The sequence below is a fragment of the Desmodus rotundus genome, chromosome 6, assembly GCF_022682495.2.
Source record: "Desmodus rotundus isolate HL8 chromosome 6, HLdesRot8A.1, whole genome shotgun sequence".
In the NCBI taxonomy this organism is placed as follows: Eukaryota; Metazoa; Chordata; class Mammalia; order Chiroptera; family Phyllostomidae; genus Desmodus; species Desmodus rotundus.
Window position 1 is genome coordinate 91,906,913 of NC_071392.1, and position 15,866 is coordinate 91,922,778.

General features: G+C 56.8%; 1 protein-coding gene across 2 annotated transcripts; it reads left to right on the top strand.

The window, feature by feature from the left end:
* Positions 1–562: 562 nt before the first annotated feature.
* HTR5A (5-hydroxytryptamine receptor 5A) lies at positions 563–8,041 on the top strand. 2 transcript variants are annotated; one of them, XM_053926736.2, is made up of 3 exons: positions 591–1,375; positions 4,646–4,780; positions 6,206–8,041. In XM_053926736.2, exons 1-3 carry the CDS (start codon positions 635–637, stop codon positions 6,725–6,727), a joined length of 1,398 nt encoding a protein of 465 aa, XP_053782711.1. In that variant the 5' UTR covers positions 591–634; the 3' UTR covers positions 6,728–8,041. The 2 variants fall into 2 exon arrangements, with proteins under 2 accessions (XP_024420319.1, XP_053782711.1); XM_024564551.4 differs by lacking the exon at positions 4,646–4,780 and having other exon boundaries at positions 563–1,389; positions 6,409–8,041.
* Positions 8,042–15,866: the final 7,825 nt, after the last annotated feature.

Genomic DNA, 15,866 nt, shown 5'->3' on the forward strand with positions numbered 1-15,866 from the left:
GGACCGTGGACAGCACCCACGCTGGGGGTTCTGGGGGGTAGAGGGGCGGCAGCACCACGGATAGCGCCAGCGTGGCTAGCTCCGGGCTAGAGGCGGGGAGGGGCGACCTTATCAGCTGATGTCTTACGTAGGCTGGACCCCCCAGTTTGAGAAGTCCGGTCCCGGTGGGCTTTCCGGAGCTGCTGAGGGGGGCGGGGGCGGGGGACTGGCAGGAGGCAGGTCCCGCCTGCAGCTGTCTGGAGAGAGAGAGAGAGAGAGAGGGGCGGGCAGATAGGCTGCGCGCCTGGAAGTCCTGCTCTGACGCACCAACCTCTCCAAGCATCCACACGCACGCTCCGCAGCGCCCAGCTTCTCACAGACTTCGGAGATGCGCGGCTCTGGGTGACCAGTCCGCTGCCTCCTCAGAAGCGAAGAGCCCCGGGCATGTGATAGCTTCGATAGCCCTGGCTGAGAGACGCAGCCCTCGGGTTCTGCTCCTCTAGCCTCTGAGGGGTTCAGACCTGCTCCCTCTCCTCCACGCAATCTCCCCAGATGCTCACAGGCATTTCCTAGAAGCCCACTGAGCAGAGTGACCACCTGAAGTCCTCCTGAACCCCTCTCTGCACGCACCTCGGGCCAGTCTCCTGGCCCAGAGATGGATTTTCTGGAGAACATCACCAACTCCTCCATCGACACCCCTACCCCTCCGGAGTCCAACATCAGCATGGGCGCAGAAGACTCGCGCCCCAGCCAGCCCCTCCACTCAGTCTGGGGCGTGCTGGCCCTCACCTTCCTGGGCTGCCTAGTGGCAGCAACGTTCGCCTGGAACCTGCTGGTGCTGGCGACCATTGCCCGGGTGCGCACCTTCCACCGCGTGCCGCACAACCTGGTGGCGTCCCTGGCCGTCTCCGATGTGCTGGTGGCCGCGCTGGTGATGCCGCTGAGCCTGGTGCACGAGCTGTCCGGGCGGCGCTGGCACCTGGGTCAGCGGCTGTGCCAGCTCTGGGTGGCGTGTGACGTGCTCTGCTGCACCGCCAGCATCTGGAACGTCACCGCCATCGCGCTGGACCGCTATTGGTCCATCACGCGCCACCTCGAGTACACGCTGCGCATGCGCAGGCGCGCATGCAACGGCATGATCGTGGTGACGTGGGCGATCTCCGCCTTCATTGCGCTGGCGCCGCTGCTCTTCGGCTGGGGGGAGATCTACTCCGAGGGCGAGCAGGTGTGCCAGGTGAGCCGGGAGCTCTCCTACACCCTGTTCTCCACCGTGAGTGCCTTCTTCCTGCCGCTCTTCGTGGTGCTCTTCGTCTATTGCCGCATCTACAGGGCCGCCAAGTGCCGCGCTGGCTTCCGCAAGAACAACTGCGTGCGCCCCACGGCGGACGCCGGGAAGGTGGGTGCCACTGAGCCCTAAAAGCCCCTCTTTTTGTGTCTGAGCAGGCTTCATGCCCAGTACACCTCCCCTCGAGTGTGTAGAAAGTGGAACTTTTAAAGGTTTTTCTTTGGGGGAGGGCAGGGGTTTGGCTGGGCTGGGAGACCCAAAGAAAGAATCAGGGGTCGGGGTCCCAGAGCCGGTAATGTCCTTCGTCACCATGGTGATGGAGTCCTCCCTTCTGTGTAAAACGAGGGGTCTGGGCCATCTACGGGGTCCCCTTGGGCTCCCAGACTTAGAACAGCCGAAGGGGTCATGTCTGGGGCTGTGCTTGGGGGTCTGGCAGCTTCCTGGCCTTCCAGGGGGCTGTTCCAGCAAGGGGGAAGGGACAGGTGGTGGCCCGGCTTGGCAGGAAGATGGCCGTGCCCCAGGCAACGCAGGTGCGTGTTTCCACCCGGTCTCTGTCTCTCTTTGCAAATGAAACGCCCTTGGGTTTGCTGAGTGCTGCATCTCACAATGCGAAATTGAAGGTGGGTCTCCACGGGACTCAGGGAGCCCCTGTCCACTGCCTGCGCCACATTCTGGGGCCAGCCCCCAGCCCCCTTGGGCTGCATGGTGGCGGAGGGCCGCTCGTTTGCCTCCCTGCACGTGGGCAGAGCTGCAGGGGGCAGCCTGAGGCAGGCAGTCCCCCAGCCCGCCCTCTACATACGGCATGTAATGTGTAATAACTGCGAAGGTGACGGGGAGGGCTCTTCTGTCATTTTCTGTCCACCCCCACTTTCCTGCAGTTGTTAACTCTTGGTCACCTGGTAGTGGTGGTCCTGGGCCCCCCCTCGGCCCCCCACCCATTGCCAAGGATGATCCCTCAAACCTAATGCACATTCTCAAGCAGGTCTGGTGTCTACGCAGTGCCCATTTTCTGGTCTGGGCAACAAGGTGGACTTGGTCATGCATGCTGAGCAGGTCTGGCTTTGGTGCAGGGGTGACGCAATGACAATGACGCCATCTTTGTCATGGAGAGTGTGGTCTGGGGAAGGTGAGGCACCCACTGTGATGGCCGCCACAATCAGAGCTTCTTCCAGCCACAGCCCATGAGCCCAGCCTGGAAGGGCTGGGTGCAGGGGAGGGAGGAGGGAAAAGGGGTCGGTAGCTACCCACCCTTTCATCTAGAACAATGTTCTCAGTCAGGGGGGTGTTTTTGCTCCCCCCACACACACTGCAGGGGACATTGGGGATGACAGGGCACATTTCTGATGACCAGGACTTGGGGAGAGGAAGCTAATGGCCTCCTGTGTGCAGAGACCAGGGACAGGGACCCCCGTGCGCAGGGCTGGAGTGTGTCTCTAGCCACGGGGCAGACCTGTGCTTCTTTCCCACATGCCACTTTCTCGGGGTCATGGATGGCACTGGAAGGAGGTGCAAACTGTGAAACCTCTTCTTTGGGGAAAAAAAAAAAATGCTCTGAGCCATTCTGCCAGGGTTCATGCTGCAGGGTCCCTGACCTGAAGAGTGACAAGCTGCCTGTCAGGCAGGCAGGACAGCACGCCCCCACCCACCACCAAGCAAAGAATCATTCCCACCTGAAGGTCAATACTGCCAGATTGGGAATCCCTGACCTGTTAGATTTCTAAACAGCACAGGGGGCCGAGGCACAACAGTGCCACCGAACCACCTGGGGCTCAGGTGCGTGACATTTGCCCCCACTCCGGGGCAGGAGCAAGGGGGCCAGCCACCTTCGTCACTCACGTGGCCCTACTCACATGGACCCACTGCCGTCAACGTGCAGGTAAAGGCTGCTTACAGGCGGCACTGACACCCTCGAAAGGGAAAAGCAATTACAGGGCCGTCTCGGGGCCCACTGTGGCAAAGGAGGGAGGGCTCCCATGCTCTGCTCCAGAGGTGACAGCAACAAAGCGTCATGACATCCTTGTGCTTTTAAACATGTATTTTTAGCACTGTTTTGTTTTTTTCCTCTCTGACAAACAGCTTTGGAAAAATACATCCTTTGGCTTTGCAAGGTCCCTGGGGGAGCCCAGGCTGTGCCTGGTACACAGGGCTGCCTCGGGCCTCACGTTGCTGCGAAGGGTTAATTACAGACCCTGTTTCCCGATTTTGTGGTGGTCAACAGGTGCGAAAGTTTCCAGATACAGTGCCCCAGGAAGTAGCTGTGTTACCTGGGCACGCAGCCCTTCTTCCCTGTTTACTGACCTGCTGAGCTTTGGTTCACACGCACACCGAGCTCCTCACCTGAGTCAGACACTGAGGCAGGGGCAGGCAACACGAGACAGAGAGACCTTGTCCTTGTCTTTGTCCCTGTCCCGGGGTGACAGAGCAAGGGCACAGGTGGGCTCTCCGAGGTGTGAGTGGGTCACCATCCTCCTGTGAGCTGCGTGGCAGGTTGGCTGGTATTCCACAGGTGTGAGTCCACCCCGGCTACCTGGCCTTCCAGAGGGAGGGGCTGGCACTGAGAAGTGACGTGTCCTGGAACCACAGTAAGTGCGAGAGGGACTCGTGGCCACAGAGCGCCCAGTCCTACCCGCAGTTTGTGGGAGCACTTCATCCCCAGTCCCCCACTCCGGGTACTCTTTCAGCCACAGCGTCACGCTGCCAGCCTGCCTGGTCGTTTCCTGTAAAAAGAGGTTGCTCTGCCTCCTCTACAGTGTTAGCCCAGGCAGCTGAAGGGTAGACTCCCAGGCTACTAGGGTTAAGCTACTTAAACAGATGCCCCAAGGCTCAGAGTGTGTAATCTACTGTCAACTCCTGGTCTTTGAAATGCAAACATAACTCCCCAGGGCGGTCGCTGCCCCAGGACTTTCTCCCTGAGAGGATTTTATCTCTGCCTGCTCTGGAAGGACCTGCAGTCCTTTGAGAGCATGGGGGTGGGGGTGGGGCAGTTAGTCCTCCCCTCACAAAGGGTCCTACTGACCCCAGGCTCAGGGTGGACGCGAAACAGCTGATTTCAGCCCCGCTCCAAGAGCCCAGCAGCTGCAGGAGAGAAGTGGTCGGCTCGGAGGAAGTTGCAGGTATACGGTCTGAGTATTACCAGGACGGTCCCCTCGTCTTGGGATCCTCTGCTTTGTTGTCCCCAGGTTCTTGGTTTAGCAGCAGACCACATGCTTCAGCTCCTGGACATCCTCCCAGGAAACTCAGTTCGGGATGTTTTCAGAGAGCATCACAGCGCCAAGGAACATGCATTTCCTGTTGGTTTTTTAAAGGACACCTGAAGGTGATGTGTTTCCCCCCGCCCCCCACCCCAGTCCTCACCCAAAGGTATATTTCTGTTGATTTTAGGAAGAGGAGAAGGAAGGGAAGGAAGGGAAGAAGGGGAAGAAGGGGAAGAAGGGGAGGAAACGTGGATGTGAGAAAGCAACACCGAACGGCTGCCTCCGGTTCCTGCTCCGACTGAGGGTTGAACCTGCCGCTGAGGTATGTGCCCTGACTGGGAATCGAACCCACAACCTTCTGGTGCAGGGGACGGCACTCCAACCCACTGAGCAACCCTGCCAGGGCAAGATGACATTCCTGTCACAAGTGAAAGACGTGAATGATTCTGAAACATACCCCTTACTAGCATATAGCCCCGTCTCCGATTTTGGCGGTTTTACATGTTCAGTCATTCAACACTCTGGCTTCTGTTAAAAAAAAAAAAATTGTATTTTATCAGAAAGACTGGACTATATCAGATCTGGATTTTTTTTTTAATACAATCCCCACCAACAAACTGGGTGTTAGGGTTTGGGACTAGCATATCGAAGTTCTGTTGCGGGGTGGGGGGGGGCAAAGACGCTTCTTCAATTACAGACAATCACGAGAACATTCTTTTTCTTTCGGCTGAGGATTATACGGTGAGTCATAGGCTGCTGAACTGGCGGTGATAATAGGAGGGAGAGGACGTGAGAGTAATTCACAATGAACCGACTAGCAGGGACATGCTGGGTGGGTTTTGTCAGCGCTGGGGACTCACCCCGTGAGGTAACGTCCAATTTTGAGGCTTCCTAGGAGTTCTGAAGACCTGTTGACTAATTTAACTGAGCCCCTCATCACTCGGCTGCGAGGAGGCAGAGCCTAGGTGGCCGGTGGTGACGGGTGGCTTCAGCTGGCGCTGCGTCTTGGGTAGGTGCCGCAAGGTCCAGTTGACCCCCCTGGACCCTGGTCCAGGCTGTCCCTATCTGCACAAAAAAGCAGACTCCTGATAACACAGGGAAGACAAGCCTGTTCCCGGCTCACTCTACCCCCTGTCATCTCTCCGTCTGCGGGCTAGTGCCGTGTCTCTGGTAATGTCTCCATACACAGCGCAGGCATGCTCCTGGGGAGGTCCCATGACCTAACGGGAGCACGACCCGGGGTGCTGGAACATTCCGTGTGGAAGCAGACCCTGGCCACTGAACTCGTCAGCGAGCCACAGAAACGAAACCAGTGTGCTCCTGGTAGGGACCTGGAAATATCGGCCACCAGTTGGAGTACAGGATGGGTCAAGGTTTCCGCCACTTGCAGTTTTCCAGTAAATAAAATGTCCTCTCCCTCGTGCCTTCGAAAGCGTGGCCTGCAGCCACACATCTGTCTTCTATGATCTCCCTTCACCCTCTGGCGGGATCGATCTTTTTTAAAGAAATCTTTTCTGTGTGGGATGTTTTCTTTCTAACTTATTACAAGCCGAGGTGCTTGTTTCCCCTTTAGAGGACTCACATTGCAGGCTGGAGGCTCTGCTGTCCCCTAGTAGCGAGGAGGGTGGCAGGTGCCGCCCCCACGCGCAGAAGCCCATGCTGCTGTGCCCCTAAATTATGGGCACTTCCCTTTCCCAAGGGGCAGGGGATGGCGGCTTGTCACGAAGTTTCTGCTTGCGTTTTCCAGAAGGAGCCCCAGACGGAGCCCCAGACGGAGCCCCAGATGGAGCCCCAGACGGAGCCCCAGACGGAGCCCCAGACGGAGCCCGTGACGGAGCCCCAGACGGAACCCACGACGGAACCCATGACGGAGCCCATGACGGAGCCCACGACAGAGCCCATGACAGAGCCCATGACGGAACCCAGGGCGGAGGCCGTGATGGAGCCCAGGACGGAACCCAGGACGGAGTACTCGGCCCGCCACGACAGGGTCACCCTCCACACTGACGCAGACACGTGGAGGGAGCAGCGCGAGCAGAGGGCCGCCGTGATGGTGGGCATCCTGATCGGGGTGTTTGCGTTGTGCTGGCTGCCCTTCTTCACCACGGAGCTCGTCAGCCCCCTGTGCGACTGTGACCTGCCCACCATCTGGAAGAGCCTCTTCCTGTGGCTGGGCTACTCCAACTCCTTCTTCAACCCCCTCATCTACACGGCCTTCAACAAGACCTACAACAGCGCCTTCAAGAGCTTATTTTGCCGCCACTCCTAAGGCCCAGGCCCTGGGGGATGAAAGAGTTACTCCTGCCACCCAGTAAACTCCCCCTTGTTGTCTGTGGCCCCCGCCCATAACCCCCTGCCCCGCCCTGGTGGAAGACACCAGTCCTCCCTCCTCAGAGCCCTCCCCCTGCTGTCGAGGAAGGCAGGCCTCCTCGGTCAGGTCGGGAGAGACTCTCTCTAGCTAATCTCTCTGCGGCTTCTGTCTCTGTGCCCATCAGCTACTGCCTTGGCTCACAAAGGGCCTTTTCCTCTCCCCAGCCTGGCACGGTTGTCATCCTTGTCCCCGAAGAGTCAGACAAGGCAGGTAAGAGGGAGGAAGTCAAATAGTACAGGCAGGCAGAGAACGAATTTGCACAGTGACTCAGAAGTTAGGATGGGACATTGGGGGGGGGCAGGAAACCATCATCCCAAGTGTCGTGGAATAGTCCCCATCGCCCACCTTCCTTTGCACAGTCCTCGTTTAGTGTGCCGTGATACTTATTGTGTGTGTCCCCTGTATTTGACCACAAAGTGTCGTGTCTGTAAACTCCTTGGCGTCCGCAGCGGCATCTGTAAGACCGGTGGGTGTGGACGCTGCGGCTGTGTGCGGCGCATGCGCCTCCACGCACACAGCTGCGCACGAGGGAGAAGGCTCTCCTTGGCGTGTTTATCTGAAAAGGCGACCCACCGACTCGGAACAGGAACTCAAGGTCAGATCAGACTCCCCCTTCCCTTCTGAAGCAGCCACTCACGCACTGTGGAGATGTCCACCAGTGTGGGACAGAACCTGCCGCCCTTGCTTCTCGGCTCCCTGTCATCCGTACCAAACCTCCGACATCACCGCACCTAGACCTTCACCCTGGAATCATGAGTTCAGACGAAAACAACTGTCCTGTGATCGTTGACTCCTTAACAAAGGGCTATGATGGCATATTCACCGAATACGTGCTCTTTAAGGGGAATAGCAGAATAATTTGATAAGTGCTATTTTTTTATTGATGAGTGCCTGCTCGAGGTCCACGCCGGCCACCGAGGTGAAAGGCAGAGGTGGGGGGGGGGCCCAGAGGGGCTCGGCCCGCACAGGGGACACCTCGGCACCGCCGGTGGGGCTAGCGCATTAGGTGAGGAAGCTGTGTTTACATGACGACGTGGAACCCGGGTCATTGTACATACCCTTACCGAAACTGCCTCTGCTCTGCTACGCCCCCCGTTTTCTTGAATGCATGCACTTAACAATTAGATACTGTGATACTCTGTGATCGTGATGATGCATCTAATGACACGTGTGTTCTTTTGTATGTAATAAACCGTATCAATAAAGATTTCAAAAGCAGGACGTGTGTGTGTCGATCCCAGGCCGGAGGTCGTGCCCCGTGAGCACAGCCAAGAGGGTCCCCATTCGGGGAGCGTGAGCAGTTGGCACATGGAGGCCGGGAGTCTAGTCACGATGCAAGTGCAGGCCGCTTATCTCGGGAAGCAGATCCATTCAAGCGTTTCTTTGGAAACACCCTTAGACAATTCTTTCTCCTTTCCCTTGAAGAGCTGCCCCCACGGCTTCTTCAAATGCAGGCTGCTCACTGTTGAATTACCTTCCCCACTCGCTGTTGCTTGGAAGCAGTGACACCATCAAATGCCGCTATTTTCTGGTGTCGGAGCGGGGAGAGCAGCTCCCCTCACCCACCCCGCAAACTTCATTCAGGGCCCTGCAGCCGAGAACAAAAACAGGACAGCAGAGTCGGTGGGGGGCGGGGGGGGGGGGAACTCTGAAGCGTCTGTGTCAGCTCCAAATCCGTGTGACGTGTTTTTTATGCTACTCATTCACTTCAGTGTTGGTCTCACTGTTACAAAAAGATTTCTCTCCTCCAAACTTTTCAGCAAAGCCACGCTTTGGGAGGGTGTCCCACAAGTGTCTGGTGGCTTCCACTACTCCTTGCCACCCTCCCTACACGTCCCCCCCCACCCAGATTCTGGACACCTTTTTGGAGAAAGATGTTATTCTAATATTAATTTCAAGTTCCCACTGAGGTTAGTATTAATACTTTACCAAGACAAATATGTTTTGTTGTTGTTACTATATTTAAGGGACATCCGCACTTCCCAGATGTCCCTTAAAAACACACACACATCCCCCACACACGCTCTGCTGAACCCTGAGTGCAAGTGGGAGGGGGCGGCGGCGGGGCGTGAACCTCCTGCTTTCCATCCCCACACCAGACGGTGTTAGGAATAAGGAAGAAGAGGCCAATTTCGATGGCACTGGGTGTTCAGGGAGCAATTCAAGTATCTCTGGGTCAGGGTCACTCTTGGCCGCTAGGACACAGGCAGCCATTTACAGGCTGGTCCTCAGAAAGGACCCACCAACTACACTGGCCTCTCTTCCCGTGTGGGGTCCGGCAGAACCCCCTCTGCTTCCGGAAGCAGCAGCAAGGCCTCCGGGCAGGGTCGATAACCCTAAGGCCCCACCCTCCCCTCCACTCCCCAGTCCTGTAGGGAGTGTCAGTAAAAGCCTGGAAGGGAATACAGATACCTGAGACTAACGTCTCTATCACTAGCATAGAAACCAGCTCACCTGGGCCAAAGTGCCCCCTGCTGCCTTCCTGTCTTCCCTGGAGCTGGCCATCCTTCCTGGGCCTGGTGACCGGGCTTCGCTCAACAGCAAGCCCTCCACTAGCTGGCTTTGGACGGCCCGCCATTCTCTGCTCATCCAGAGAGCCAGCGGCTGGCAGACCAAGCTCCTCCGGGTTGCTGCGGACGGAATGAGGGCGGGGCTTCCTGAGCCTGTCCTACATCAGCACACCTGGCTCCTCACCTAGGCACACCAGCTGATCCCAGTGGGGCTTCCACTTGCTGGTTTTCCTAGGCCCTTAAAGACCCAGCACCTGAGCCGGCCAGCTGCTCAGAGGTCTGTCGAGGCCCTCGAGCTCCTGGGGTAGCGGCCCAGATGGCCTGCACCCCCTTCCCGTGGGTCTCAGTGCCCCTAGAGTGCACCCTCCTCAGAGGTCCCAGGACAGCTCATCAGGCTCCTCCTCCGAGCTTGGAGAGCTTGGTCACCTCAGGGGGTCCTGTTGCCCATAGCCCTCAGGGGGACCTGCCCCCCAGTTCCCACCTCTGGTTCCATCACCAGCATGAGCTCCTGACTAAGGAGTCCTCCCTGTCACCGGGCTGGTGATCCCTCTTCCCCACTAGCCTCTGAGCCACACAGGGAACAGGCCACGAGGTTCGAGGGCATGCCCTCCATGGCTAGGCAAGGATGGCGTCCTCCGTGTGTGCCCCAAGGCGGGTTGCTGCAGGGTCTGTCCCGATGACCCCGGGGCAGAGCACACACCCAGGTGGGCACACGGCGAGCGGCGGCCCTTACGTCACCTCAGCCTCTGTCTCCCGGCCTCCACCTTCTGGGTCAGCTTGCTGGAAACTGAATGCAGGGGTGTCATGGACCCAACATGCCCCCCACAATTCATCTGCTAAAATTCTAACCCCAGTATCTCACGGTGGGGGGGGGGGAGGCTGTATTTGGAGACGGGCCTTTACAGAGGTGATGAAGGTAAAATGAGATTATATGGGGGGGGAGTCTCTGATCCAATGACACTGGTGTCCTTACAAGGAGAAGAGAGGAGGACGCAGACACACACACAGGGACGGCCATCCGCACGCCCAAGAGAGGGGCCTCGGGAGCAAGCAGCCCCGCTCACCCCTGGATCTCAGCCTCCAGCCTCCAGGACGGGGAGAGAAGAAACTCATGTTTAAACTGCCTTGTCTGTGGTGGCTCGTCACAGCAGCAAGTAGAGTCACATGCTCACACGGGGCGGGGGCATCAACCTTGCTGGCAAGGACGGCTGTCAGAGCCCCACAGGTGGGGGCAGCAGTTCAGAGCTGCGCCATTGGCCGCAGGAAAGGGGTCTGCCTCACAGAGTCAGACCCGCCCAAGCCTCCCGTCTGGCGTCCCCTCCTCGGGGCCGCTCCGTCCTGACCAGGCACCCTGAGCAGGACCGGAGGTCCTGCCCCGAGAGTGGAGAAGGGGGCTGTGAGCATGGGGCAGAGAGGTGGGGAGGAGGACCCCTCTCCAGCTCTCCTCACCCCTCCTGCCCCTCGAGGTGAGTGGTTCCCCCTGGACCCCAGGGAAGGATAACAGCCAGACCACACCGACCATGTCTGAAGAACAGGTGCCCCTGTGGTTCCCAGCAAAAGGGACTGCTCTCCAGTGTCCCCAAATATCATTTTTCAGCATCTTTTCAACAATGGACAGTTTGTCTTAGGAACTTAAACTTCTTTCTGTGTTTGGGGGCAATCGCACGTTCTAAGGAGGTCAGAGGTGGGGCCACTGCTGTCCTTCAGCCTGGGGCCACGCATCTGGGGACAGAAACCAGTGCCCCGCGCTCCCGCCTGTGCGGCCGTGGTTTGAGTAAGGCCCACAGGCGAAGTGACAGAGGGCTCTCAGTGTCACCGAAAATGAAAAGCAGCAGAGTGGAGAGAGCTCTGCATGGGGGCGGACGTGTGTGAGAACACGCTGCGATGTGTTTAATGGCTTTGCTTTTCTTTCCTCTTTTTTACTTTTTTATTGAACATATGGGGGTGACTGGTTAACACAATCCCGTAGGTTTCAGGGGTACAATTCTGTGGTACGTCATCTGTATATTGTATTGCGTATTGTATTGCGTGTTCACCCCCCAGGTTACTCTCTTTCCATCACCATGTGTCCCTCTTCTCCCTCTTCTCCCTCCCCCCTCGGACCTGCCCTCTGGCGACCACCGTGCGGTGCTCTGTAAGGCAACAAAGCGTTGCAGCCCCCCGAGGGTGCCTGCTTCTTGGTGGGCTTGAGCCCCCCGCGGGCCTGAGGCTCTGAGGGCTCAAACCCACCGGGGAGCAGGTGCCCTGCTCGCTCATTCCCGCCGCCACACTTGGAGCTCCGTCTCTCTGGAGTTATGCGTCCCTGTCCACCACGGGGCTGCTCCTTTCCTCCTGCCACGCCCTCTCACCCTCGGGGGGGCCTTGGAGTCTGTTAGGACGCCTGGTGACTCTCATTCCTCCCTGTTCCCACTGTCCTGCGATGCCACAGTTTTGCAAGACCACTCCAGACCATTTTCCGACCCCCAACTTGTCTACTGAAGGCAATACCTGGCAGCATCTTCATTAGCATTGCGCCTCAGTGAGGCTGAGTCATCCAGCCCGAGAACAAAGGATGTGTTTTGTGAGACGTGAATGCATCCGCCCCCAATCCCTCCTCAACTTAGCTCGGTGCCGAGTCACTTCTGCAGAGTGAGTCAGGCGGCCTTTCAAACCCCCCCGCCAGGTGATTCAGCAACTGACTCAGGTGTCTCTGGCCTGGGGCCGGTGCTCTGGCTCTGGGGCTCTGTGAATCCCCCAGCCAGCTCTGCTGTGCTGGACGGAACTGCTTTAATCTACAGGTCTCTGCACCACCCCCGCCGCGGCTCCTTGCTGAAAGAAGCAGAAGAAGAAGCACAGAGTCTAAGACTGAACGGACCACCGGTGGCCCCCAGTCGTGGGCAGCTCTCTGAACAGGAACAAGACGTCGGGAAGGTTTCTGCTCAGACTTTACATCCGGCACTTTGCTGATTGATTTAATGCCACTGCAATTTTCCCTGGTGCGTTAAAGACCATTGCGTAAATGCCAGCCTGCGCCCCGGTGGCCACAGCGCAGGGCCCACACCCGCCTCTCAGCCAGGCTTCGTGCTCCAAACACCCACGGCCGACAGAGGCTGCTCCTTTTGAGCAAAAAGATAGAGACACGGGGTCTGTTGGGTGAATTAAGTATGGTTTTCTGTTCGGAAATACTTCCCTATTCCTCCTTTAACTTGAGGGCCAAAGTGCCAGTCACCTTAAAAAGAATGTCCAGGCCCTGGCCGGGTAGCTCAGTTGGTTCAATCCTTGGTCAGGACCCATGCAGTCAGCCGATGAATGCATGACTGAATGGAACAAAACCCTCTTTCTCTCCCTCTTTCTCTCCCTCTTCCTCACGCTCTCTCTAAAATCAATACATTAAAAAAAAATTAAGATTTTATTTCTTTATGTTTAGAAAGAAGGGAGGGAGAAAGAGAGGGAGAGAAACAGCAATATGTGGTTGCCTCTCGTGTGCCCCTACTGGGGACCTGGCCCACAACCCAGGCATGTGCCCTGACTGGGAATCCAACCAGCATCCCTTTGGTTCGAAGGCTGGTGCTCAATCCACTGAGCCACACCAGCCAGGGAAAAAAGAAAAAAATCTTTTAAAGAATGTTCCAGTGGTAATTCTGGCTGGTGTGGCTCAGTGGGTTGGAGCATCATCCCCTACACCGAAAGGTTGCAGGTTCAATCCCTGGTCCGGGCGCATACAGGAGGCAGCCAGTCCATGTTTCTCTCTCACATTGATGTTCCTCTCTCTCTCTCTCAAAACAGTGAATGTCCAGGGTGAGGATTAAACAAAACAAAGCAATGTTCAGATGGTAGAGGCAACCACTTTGTAACTTTTAGCTGGTTTATTTTGGCTAACCACGAGCATGAACATAAACCTTGTTTTTCTCGTTCCAGGGGAATGGTTTTCTAGAAACTAGACACAATTACAAGGAAAGAGAATTTTGTCGCCCACCAGCTGGGAGACAGGATCTCACGGGCTCACAGTTATTAACCGGCGTGTATTGCACTTTCTCAGTATTTGGGGAACTTTAGACCACTGTAAAGTCAGAGTGTATTGATGAAAACAATGATGGTTTCCCTCCTTCGTGCAAGTGAAGCGATGCCTTCAATGGTCACTTAAAGGTTGTCCTACAGGCAACCAATGCCCCTACCGCCCTTTGTTTGCTGAAACAGTCCTTGGTCGAGGACCACGTGAGCACAGCGGGACCGGAGCCTAGAAACACGTCCACTCTCGCGACCTGGTTCGCAGCAGCCCCTCACTCACGTGACTTTGTACTTGATCATCAGAGCCAGCCCTCAGGAAGCCACGTGCAGGCTCTCCCAGTCCCGTTCTGAGACTGCCGGCGTCTCAGCGCAGCAGACACCTGACTTCGGGTGCGGGCAGTGTCTCCCTTTGCCCGTGACTGGATCCCAAGGAGCCGCAGAGCCCCTGCCTCAGCAACACCGATGTGTTACCGGCTCCGTGCCGCATTCCAGCAGGGAAGCTTCTGGATGAGGAGGTTTAGAAAATTGAGTATCTTGTCTCTCCGTGTGTAAAAGTAGCTTTCAGTTTGAATGCCTTGGGGAGAGGGGAACTTCCCCGAACTGGTGTTGCCTCCCTGGTGGAAACCGACTACTTTAAAACATAATAACCTGATTTTGTTTGCCATCCTCGTGCCTCCCCTGTGCTTTCATTGAAACTGTTAAGTTTGAGATATATACATATATATGTACATGTATATATCAATATTTGCCTCCTTGGTCCTTGGAAGATTGTGAGGCAGCTTATAAGGAAACCAGACAATAAAATAATCATCGTAATAAATCCTGGACACACGTCAGAAGACATCCCAGAAAGTGCGGGAGGAATAATTGCTTTTGGAAAAGCACCAAGGGGTCGACCCTCGGCTCTTCCCCTCAGAGCCTGAGAAGGCTGACCACCCCCCTGAGCCTCGAGATGCAGGGAAAGTAAGGGACCCGGGAGTAGGTTCCGGAGGCAGCTAGAGCCCGGACCCAGGTGTGGGAGAGCCCCATGTTTATCGCTCGCGAATAAAATGCCAGTGAGGTTGTCCAGCTGTGCCTACACCTGTGGGAACAGCCTCAAGAAACTCACCTGCGTCTTACCGACCTGGAACTGCACACACCTCGTGACGAAGGGAAGCCGGTCTTCAGCCCCAGCGAGGATACGAGAAACTCAACTCCCGCTTCTGCGGAGCTAAAGCTCCCCGGTTTCCCGGGCACCTTCCTGCGGGTCCTGTTTGTGCCCGGCGCACTGGACCTTAGCGAATTGTCTCCAAAGATGGCAGGTTCGCCTGCTAACTGAGCCCCTAATTACAGAGTGTGACCCGGCTCACAGAGCTGCCATCAGAACAAAGAGCTCCCCGGGGACCCCGCGCTCACAGATCCGCGGGAGTAATGAGACTTCTTAGCCCACGGGGTCTTTGTCTCACCAACAATGGGTTTCTCGTTTCGACCAGCCGCAGATGCGCACGGGTCTTTCAAACAAGAGAGGCTGTCTTTTTCAAAGTAACATAAAACTTAGTCTCCGATGTTTCAACAACACATTGAAAACCACTTTCGGCAGTGGTCCTTGGGGCCGGTTCCCAGGAAAGGCCAAACTCAGATTTCCCCCAGGAACATCTTTTCCTCCATGCCTCTACCTTCCAGTCTGTTTTTGGTGACTCTGCCTCCAGGTCGCTTTCTTGGGTGGCGGCTGGACTGAGTGTGTGTGCCGCACACACGCTCTCAGTTCACACATTGGCCCCCAGAGACCCCCACGGTGAGGGCTGGGGAAGAGGCAGAGGGGACTGGCTGGCTGGGACGCCCCTGAAATATGAAAACCAGCCCGGGTCTGTCTCTGTCAGGAAGGTACCCGGACAACGGACGATGCTATGATTTCATTCTTAAGAGAAGCAGAACCTTCAAACGAGGTTTGGTGAACCCGCAGCCTGGAGCTGGCTGTGTCTGCAGAGCAGAGTCAGGGCGGTCGGTATCCCTGGGGACAGCAGGTGGACGCAGAGCAGAAAGGACACCATTGCCAGGGGTGACCTTGCCCTGCGCACTGCTGAATGCTCTGATGCTCTCTCTGTCTCTCTCTCTCTTTTTTAAAAGGTTTTCTTTTTAAGAGAGAGGGGAAGAGAGGGAGACAGAGAGGGAGAGAAACATCGATTGGTTGCATCTCACACGCCCCCTACTGGGAACCCAGCCTGCAACCCAGGCACATGCCCTGACGGAATCAAACTGGTGACCTTTCTGATCACAGGCCGGCACTGAACGCACTGAGCCACACCAGCCAGGGCACCGGGACACTCTCTTGGATGGAAGCCCTTGAGAAAACAATCTGACAGCCACCCACGTCAGGAAAACTTCCTATGGCATCGACGTCCGGGGCCTATGGGCTGCACTGCATAGCTTACAACCTCCCGATTCTAAAAATCCCGCCGCGGGGGCTCCTGAGGTCCCCACAGCGGGGGCTGGGGGGGCCTATGACTGATTTCCCAGCTCCCTCTTGGAGCAGGACGCCCAGCCCCCAGGGAGTCGTCCTG

Excerpts from the sequence above, each read along its gene's own strand:
- HTR5A (XM_053926736.2), top strand. The coding sequence starts at position 635 with ATGGATTTTCTGGAGAACATCACCAACTCCTCCATCGACACCCCTACC. Across the intron at positions 1,376-4,645 it reads CCACGGCGGACGCCGGGAAG|GAAGAGGAGAAGGAAGGGAA; the intron begins GTGGGTGCCACT and ends TGTTGATTTTAG. Across the intron at positions 4,781-6,205 it reads GGGTTGAACCTGCCGCTGAG|AAGGAGCCCCAGACGGAGCC; the intron begins GTATGTGCCCTG and ends TGCGTTTTCCAG.